This window comes from Diadema antillarum, unplaced genomic scaffold (genome assembly GCF_040938485.1).
Source record: "Diadema antillarum isolate AM-2024a unplaced genomic scaffold, OU_Dant_1.0 seq00001495_RagTag, whole genome shotgun sequence".
Taxonomy (NCBI): domain Eukaryota; kingdom Metazoa; phylum Echinodermata; class Echinoidea; order Diadematoida; family Diadematidae; genus Diadema; species Diadema antillarum.
In genome coordinates, this window is record NW_027272232.1 from 873,817 (window position 1) to 883,246 (window position 9,430).

The window sequence follows — 9,430 nt, forward strand, 5'->3', positions numbered from 1 at the left end:
ATTTATCTCAGGAAGAGTTCGTAGCACGCTACAGTATAAAGTAGCAATATTATGCTTCCTATTTCAGCGAAAAAAAAAATGATCTCGTCAGATAAGAATGTGAATAATCATGTGGAGGTTATCAGAATTTCTGCAAAGGGAAAATTGGACGAAATAGCACTCAAATGGGCCATAAGCTGTCTTTTCGTGAAATTTGATAGCCAATGGTAGCTATGATGTCGTTGTTGATAATAGACCTCAATGTGGCACTATCATCATCACTATAAATACAAGTTTTAAAACCTTGACGCGATAAATACAAACATACATAGCAGACATTTAACTCAGTCCATTTGTGATTATTCACTAATTGTGGAATTTACTGAACTCTGGACCGTATACTTATAAACCTTTAAGAGAAAGCAGAAAAGTGTTTGCACGGTGCACTTTCAAATCTGGTGACAACTTGGCGACGAAGGTAATGCAGCCGAAGTGTCAGTCCACGTACTGTACATCGTTAGCGATTTGTGTGAACGATCCTTGAATATATACCTCTTTTACAAATTCACATCATTTAAATATTGATTGTGTGCCATAACTCATTTTTCCCATACACTATCAGCAACATTGATAATTACGTCTAATTTCCGTCATGGAGTCAGCTATCGTTTACACACGATCGTTTGTAAATTTCGCATTATGTTATGTTCTGTGAAAAAAATAAATAAATTGAAGTGCAGAGAATGTATAATGTACGAAGTCACTTACGCAAATGATCACCACAGCCGTAAACCTCCACGGCGAAGGCGATGTTGTTCGTCCAGGACGCCATGGTGAATTTGATGTACCGACCCGACATTGGAGTTTGGTAGAGGTAAAAGGTGTCAATTTCCTGGGGCTGAGGTTGTAGGAGGGGGGGGGGGGTGGAGAATAGTTGACAGATAATCATGGAGTTATCCGTTTTCCCTGGATTGCGCCTCACTTCAGTTAAGGTTTATGTACTGTACATACCCACGTTTTTCAATTAATGTCGAAATTTACCCAATTACCAGATCCTCTTCAGGTTCACGAAAGGGTTTGATGTTATGAAATATTTTATTCCAATTAGGAAATTTTTTGATTAAAATTGTCTCGTGAATGAATAAAATTATTCTGAACTTCTACGAAAATGGTTTCTCCATTCTATTCGCAAACAAAAAACCACACACACACAAAAAGAAAACCGATGTGGGTTCATTCCAATTCAATTGTATTTCTGTGTGATATTTTCAAATAAAATATGATAAAGTGTGGACATGACTATACATAAAGTACATGCGTAGTTATGCATGTGATACAAACGTAAAGCCGGATAAGTACGCAATAATACCAAAATATAAGAAATCAAATCTAAAATTCACAACCTTTGACTCGGCTTTTACTACTCTTATCATTTCATCATTCATCATTTGATTCATCACATCAAAGTGACAATGATATTCAATTGATATCACATCAACTGTAATTATCTCACTGTGGCCGATAAACGAGTGGGGACAGATGTTCAGTCTGTTCCCTCCCACTCCTATCACACTAAAATGCGTTTCTATGTGTTCTCTCCGTATACAAATAATTCGGTTCCATTACCTCAGCGAATTCCGTCTGAGAACTGTAGCTGCTTCCGTCGCTGCTGTATGTCATGTAGAATGTGTCGGCCTGGTCTGAGCTGTCTCGGTCGCCGCGAGATTTGAACTGAAACGTGACGAAACATTACAATTAACATTTTCCAAGATGTTTTATTTCCTCTGACGATTGCATGGGGTTAATGGTATAAAGATTCCTTATGATAAGTTGGTGTGCATTTGGAAAATCTACCTTGCCATTGTGTGTGGTACACATGCACACTGTGAATGAAATCTCACTGGTTCTGCTCATTTGTTCTTCTCACATTCAGAAAGCGAAGAAATATTCAACGGTCTTTCCCTACACAATCTCGAAGTGAGGTTTGTTATGAAAAAGAACAATGATTTCAAAGATCTTGGCATTTACTGATGGGCAAAGCCTGAGAATAATCTAGTGTACAAATTACCACAGTTGAAAATTTTGAGCATTCCTGCAAATATAACAGAACGTGATATTTTTAAACCTGTAACTGAATGTTAGCACTGCGTTCAAGAACTTCTTACCCCACTTATGTAGGCATCCACCGATAAGTCAATCAGGAGGTACTCCGAATTCGAGTTTGACGAAGGCATCCAAACTGCAAAGTAATTCACAGAAAGTTCGATACATTAAACATCAAAACTGTTACAATTACAAACAAACGGCTGCACAAACACTCACACACACACGCACATAGACACACAGACACAATGAATAAACGTAATGTATGATTCAATACAAAGCTGAATTACTACTCCGTACAATGTCCGTTTGCTTGAATACTCATTTTTGAAAGCCCATTCACCTGATTTTAAGTTTATAAGTATGTGCTGTCATGAAAAAAAAAATGTTTATTTTCATCGAAGCACCAAATCTCATATCCCACAAGATGAAATATATCCCTGTACTATATGAAAACTGATAAGCCTTACTTTGAAAGTTCAGAGAAAAAAGAGATGACGAAAATCGCAAGACCTGTTAACTGGTTAAGGGCGCAATTGCTTCAACGTCTTCCAACTACGAGCACATTGAATTTTAGTTCTATACCAAGTGTTTACAAAAAACAGCTTAACATTTCTTCTCCCCATAAATCCTCTGAGAATATATCGATGGATAGATTTAGATTCACCCAGGTAGTATAACGAGAACACGTGATTCAATCTTTTCGACTGGACTGTTATACTTAGGAAAATCAAGGAGAGAACAGTTTTGTGACTCGTCCAAGTCATTTCTTCAGCTCTGTCTTGCTCGACGGAATATTATCAATGCAAAGCCCATCACAGGTCACACGTGAATGTTCACCACAAGACAGAGCTGACAAAGTGACTCGGACGAGTCATGAATAATAATGTAATCTCCGTAATTTTCACAATAAGGACCAGTAGAACAGATTCAATCACATGCATCAATCTTCTGGAAACGGTGAGGTAACCTCTGCAATATACCTCCAGACGGTCCGTAGCGACCCTTCCACGCCTCGTACCCCGAGGCTGAACTCGACGCAGTCATCTGGGAATTATCGATCCAGTTGTTCCCGACCCCCAGCGAAGACGTGCAGTCCCAAATGTCTAATTGGAAAGAAATTGAGGTAAATCATGTAAATTGTTTTTAAGAACGATACCTATGCTTTGACTGCAATGATATTATGTTGAATTATTACTACTACTCTCCATCATGACTTTCATATTATGGATGTAGCATCACAATGATATGATGATAAGAAATGGTATTTCTGACATGGTGTAATTTTAAGGTTAATGTTTTATACCTTATATTACACATTATGACAACATTGTATTTAATCATACTTTTTCATCATATAAGGGGGTTCTTTGAAAAAAAAAAGAAGATACGATCATTACATTTAAACAAATTATGTCACCAGGCTGTTGCCATTTATGTTCACTATAGATCTAGCTTCCTTCTGATTATGCTTATCATAGTGAAATTTCGCATCTTCACATAAATTAAATTATCCTCACATTATCCACATGATACAAGCGTAGTCTTTTGAGTGGGTACCTCCACTTTATCGCAGAGTGTATTATAGTTAATACGGTTGTATGTTTCTTGTTTGTATTGATCATGTAGACATGAACATGTTGTTATCCCTGGCTGGCTTTGTATATTCTCAACGACACGCATGTCAGATTTCTCTCTTTTTTTTTGGTATATTTTGTTGATAAGAAGTGAAAATAAAGTTTGAATTTGAATTTGAATTATAGAAATTCTTGTTTCAGTGTAGAACGGATAAGATAAAGGTTTACGTATCTGACCGCAAACATTTCCCCAATCTCATCTTTAATGACGAGAATACTGAATCATTTTATATACAAATTAACATTGAGTATGATCTTCTTCATATCAAGAACGATGAGTCTGAATCAGCAGATTAATGTCAAAGTTAACATGGTTAAGTTCGAGAGCAGACAGGGGTATAATTATTCAACGTCAACAAAAGAACCTGCAGCAGCCAGTGTGGACTTAATGGAAGAAAGACTTCATACTTTCCTCTTCCTCCTCCTCTTTCTTCTCCTCCTCCCCTTCTTTGGCTCCTTTTCCCCCTTCCTCTTTCTTCCTTTCATTCTTTCTTTTTCGTATGGGCTTGTAAACTCACCAGAAGAATCGTCGTAACAGACGGAGACGCTCTCGTAACCTTGTGTGACGTTGTAGTAGGCGCGGGCGTACGACGAAGAGGACCAGAAATAGCCAGTAGTGTCCTGCATGACCGTTGTAAAACCAAGCCACTCGGCGCACGAATGAGCTAGGAAACAACCGCCACCCACCACAAAATTACCAATGTTAGAATTATGATGTTATTATTGCATCACTCCTATTACCATATTACCCTTATATTGTGTAGCAGACATTTGGCTTTAAAAAAAAGAAGAGAAAATAAAGTCCCCCTAAAAATGCTTCTTCATGTTTGCCGAATCTATTTTTGTTATATTTACGGACCAGTTAGAGCTCTGCGTGTTTGTTTGTTTGTTTGTTGGTTGGTTGGTTGGTTTTTCATTAAACTAACGCGCTACAGCGCACTTCTTGAATTCAACGTCAATTTGACTTCATGATCATAGCATAAGTTCACCTGATGAATATATAGGTTATATGCCATCATAAATCATTCTTTTTCATCGTTCTTAGTGCGTTTACAAAGCAGGAATACTCTACGTTAGAGGAAAGATAGGATTGAATAAGACAAAAATATTGTATTTCGCCCTTATCCTAAAGCGTTATAAGCTCTTCACGATAAAAAAAATTAAAGTAAAAACTTTTATAATAAGATCCAACAAATACACAATGTATACATAATATTTTGTCAATAGATTTCTCGTGGTTAATAAAATTTAAAGATATGAAATACATGAGGAGTTGCTAGCCCTATCCACCATCAAACACCACTCTATTCTCCACCCTCACCCCCCCCCCCCTTCCTCATCTATCCAGAAATGTCACACCATTCTAATTCTATTAAAGGGCCCCCTGAAATTCAAATGCATGTTGATTTGCGTTGACTTATGATACTCTGTGATATTTTGTAAATAACAAAAGACATGGGAACATGCAAGTTATGCTGAGTCGAAGGGAAGGTGCATTCCATTGTCTTTCGTTAAACATTTCAGTACTTTAGCAATGATTGACAGATGAGGTCATCTGAGGAATATTGGTCTGGAAGGATTTGTTGTTTGTTTGGGGTTTTTTTTTCTTGTGGGAGTTCCCAAGTAATCTGAAGAAAAATAGAAGAAAAAATCGTTACAAATAGTATGGAATGTTTCTAGATTTTCGTTTCACTGCACAAGTGATGTTGAGGGTATCATAAATCACCTTAAAATTTCAAGGGCCCTTTAAACTCACTTTCGTAGCACCCATACAACTCAAGTCTGAGGGCGGGCTTAGCATCGTAGGTGAGAATATCCATTCTGATCACCCGCGCCACAATGGGGTTGTTAAACGTGATGGCTACTGTCGATCCCTCTACGGTGTTTCCATCAAAGACCTACAACACAGTGATACAGAAATGAATATGCGAAGATTGATTGAATGAATGAGAAGCTCTCTGCTGAATTCTTATCAATTATGGGAGGCTTTTGGCAGCATAACGAGGCCCCATCTATTTCCAGCTTAACAAATCACTTATTTGCTAGAAAAATACCTACAATAATTATGATAAAATATGTTCTTTATTTATTATTAGTTATTCTTTGCTGTTATTATTGCTCTATATTTATTTTCTTATCTGCACACTATTATTGTTTATTGCAACTGATTGACAAATTGCCCTACATCGACGTAAATAAGCACTGAATTGATCAGTGTTTTAGTAGTAGCCATGATAAAAAATCATGGGCGTACATACTCGAGCAGGATTCGAACCCACGACCTCCTGATCACCGGACACAGGAGGTCGTGGGTTCGAATCCTGCTCGAGTATGTACGCCCATGATTTTTTATCATGGCTACTACTAAAACACTGATCAATTCAGTGCTTATTTACGTCGATGTAGGGCAATTTGTCAATCAGTTGCAATGAAAACATCTCGACGGAAGAACTTCATAAATTTGAATTATTGTTTATGTTTATCTTTAGTTGTGTAATGTTATGTTATCACTTTATAACATTGCATTACATTTTGTTATTGTTCGTTTCTTTGAACTTAAGGATGAATTTGAATTTGATTGATTGCGGAAATAAATAAAACCAGAAAAAAAAAACCCTCAATGTATAATGCCATAAGAGGTGTGACCTCATAAAGAAACATTTTATCCTTTAACATTACTCCATGCAAGATGTGAGCAGCAAGTACATGCCTATGTTTGTAACTATGTGTCGACAGTTAAAGTGCATGGATAATAGTTTGGTGCTACATTAAAGTTAACACGGCAGGGAGATTTCCAGCCCACCCGTCTTAAGGACACTTACTAACGGTTTTAGGAATAGATTCTTTTCGGTGTAATAAACTTTAGATCAAAGAAATAAGTTTCAGAAACGCGCTAACGACTTCTCTCGTTAGTCTGAAACACCCCAGATTAGCCCATTCATATGAATAGAATCTTTATGCATTGATTCACTTTGCACACAAAAAAAAATAGAGTTCCGAGAGTTTTCTTACCACCACGGTGCTGCTCTCCTCATAGTCAATGAAGTTCGTACCATCACTGCTGTAGGATATGGAGAATGTGAGGATGCGCTTGTTCGTCTCACCCGCGTCCATTCGTCCTTCCATTATCAGCTGGTGGAATCAAACATGAAATACACGTGACGTCATTCAACTATTCAATTACAGGAAGCAAACAATCTAGCAAAGAAATTATGGTATTACGTTTGTTGGATCAGAAATTTGAATCTCTAATATTATAGGTTGTGGAAAAGACAGTAAATGCATAAATTTTTGATAGTAAATATTTTCAGATATTTTCATGTCGGTTAGTCTTTAAGGGAAACTCATGAGTCCAAGTGAACAGGTAACATCTAGTGTTTTTTTTTTGTTTTGCTTTGTTTTGTTTTGTTTTGTTTTGTTTTTGTTTTTGTTTTTGTTTTTGTTTTTGTTTTTGTTTTTGTTTTGTTTTTTGTTTTTTTTGTTTTTGTTTTTTTTTTTGGGGGGGAGGGGGTCTCTTCATTCCTTTCTGGCATAGCGATGTGTAAATTACATCACACCCATCTCTAAGTACCTGCAAGGCGTTTTAGGCTAATACGTCAAACCCACTGAACATAGGAAAATATTTTTCATGTCTTTAACTTTTAACAATATTTAAAGAATATGTAACATAAGAAATATAACATGTTATTAGCAGAAGCAACTATGGGATATATACACTAAACGGATATCGAACCCACTTACCCCTTCGATGATAGTGTGTGCTAAGAGATCCACCTGAAAATGCGGACTTCCAACAGCTCCATTACCTGTCCAGGCTGTATTAATGTCTGCCAATAAATCATATAAGAGAAGATAACGTTTGCTCAATGTAAAATAACAGTAACGATAACCTTAAAAACAGAAAGCTTAATAGTAGAGACCGTGCGTGATGATAATGGTTGCAGGAGTTTAGTATACTAATGATGATTATAATCATGATAATAGAGGTAAAGGTCATTGTAAAGATGATAATGATATTAACTGTAATAAGTATATTATCACTAGATTATGACTTTTCATCCTGTCATTCTGCATTCTTTTTAATTTCATTTCCTTAATTCTGTATCATTATTACGTTTTAAGTTGTTGGGTTTCTTTCAGTTACGAATAAATCGTTACCGGTTCAGGCTATTTGTTTATAATCTGATTTATCAGATGAACAGTGGCCTATATTGTATTTTATGTTGTCATAAGTATTTTCAAACTACCAATGTTTTGCCGAGTAACAGTAGAGTGTTACCTTGTTTATTATTTTTCCATGCCCCCAGATGCGGCCATTCAAGAATAGATTCCGTTGTTATTGTCATTAACTTATTCTCTAAAAGATATGTTCATGAAACATGAGACGGGCCTGCTCTATCTTGCGTCAAAGGGGATAGATAACGTACTTACCGTCTGATATGCGACCATCCGAAGTTGGATATGAAGCGTAGTCGTGGCTGGTTGACAACTGCGAGTCTTGGATGAAGCCGCTCTGCATGCCGAGAGGGACTGCCGAGCTGCAGCTTGGCGCATTGGCCGAAGCGCCGGGGAGCCGAACCAGCACGGAGACGATGACGCTCAGCAGTGCAGCCGCTGAACATGCTGACACGCTTCGGCCGCCTTCACATTTTGAGCGCGGAGAGGCAACACGAGCGGCGTGTTTCGAAGGCATCTTTAAGAGAAGATAACAATGATTAAGATACAAGATGATAGTGATTGGGAGAAAACCCTCTTTTTTATTATCTCATCTACAAATCCCACACATGTAAGGGTTGCATTCAACATCACTGTTAACCCCTAGACTTAATACGCAGGCTACCAGGTTACCGTAGGGAACGGGTTAAAAGATATCACTATGAAATTACAACATTATCTAACTTTATCATATCCAACTCGAGTGGAATGAAACTTCCCCAACTCAAACTGTCCAAATTTGCTCTATTCATTCTAAGTAATATAACCACTAACAAAAAAAGTCAATCAATCAATCAATCAATCAATCAATCAAGTCAATCATGCCTTCTATCATGTTTTGCCATATGCGGAATGTGCGACTCATCAGCTTAGCTTTATCCGTCGTAAAATGATTTTGCAATTGACAACAGTGTAGGAATTTACACTAAACCAGAACAAACACTACACATTTTTGCAGATAAAAGATTTCCAAAGAGATCGAGTGCAACGCAAATGATGTTTTTAAAGTGCAGAAATAAGTACATGAGGCAAGTAAGGTAGCCTAAGAAATTCAAGAAGAAAAACGCACACCTTTACGGTAGGCGGTTTATAGCAATCAAAGAACAATCTTTCTTCAAGGCAACATTAGATATAACTTATAGTCTGGTGTCATAATCTAAGTGACATATGCCAACTAGTATCTTACCTTTTTTTCTTTCTTTCTTTTATCTCGCTGGTCAATGCTGCACAAAGGCAGCAATGAATTCTGTCATGTTTAAGTAAGATATCATTTGTGTCAAATCCAACCTTTTTGCTCAGCCCAGATTCTGCGGTGTTTCAGTAACTCCAGCAGACGTAACAAAAATACGCATACTGCACACACCGTTTGCAGCAGCAAAATGGCGACTGTTTTGCAAGTGTTATACGATTGCGAGTCGACGCAGTTTGACCAAAATCGATATTTGTAAAGACAATCATAGTACGTGTGCACGACAGTACTTGTCTCTTTTCATCCC

General features: G+C 37.3%; 1 protein-coding gene across 1 annotated transcript in view; it reads right to left on the bottom strand.

Moving 5' to 3' along the window:
* The window catches only part of LOC139710057 (uncharacterized), a 37,675-nt gene extending 29,263 nt beyond the window's left edge, over positions 1–8,412 (bottom strand). The window contains exons 1-9 of the mRNA XM_071622004.1: positions 8,151–8,412; positions 7,461–7,546; positions 6,732–6,851; positions 5,476–5,617; positions 4,238–4,384; positions 3,066–3,188; positions 2,145–2,218; positions 1,606–1,710; positions 748–877 (exon numbers count right to left, since the gene is read on the bottom strand). Of these exons, the coding sequence (XP_071478105.1) occupies positions 748–877; positions 1,606–1,710; positions 2,145–2,218; positions 3,066–3,188; positions 4,238–4,384; positions 5,476–5,617; positions 6,732–6,851; positions 7,461–7,546; positions 8,151–8,412 (1,189 nt within the window). The remainder of the gene's footprint in view (positions 1–747; positions 878–1,605; positions 1,711–2,144; positions 2,219–3,065; positions 3,189–4,237; positions 4,385–5,475; positions 5,618–6,731; positions 6,852–7,460; positions 7,547–8,150) is intronic.
* Between the last annotated feature and the right edge of the window lie 1,018 nt (positions 8,413–9,430).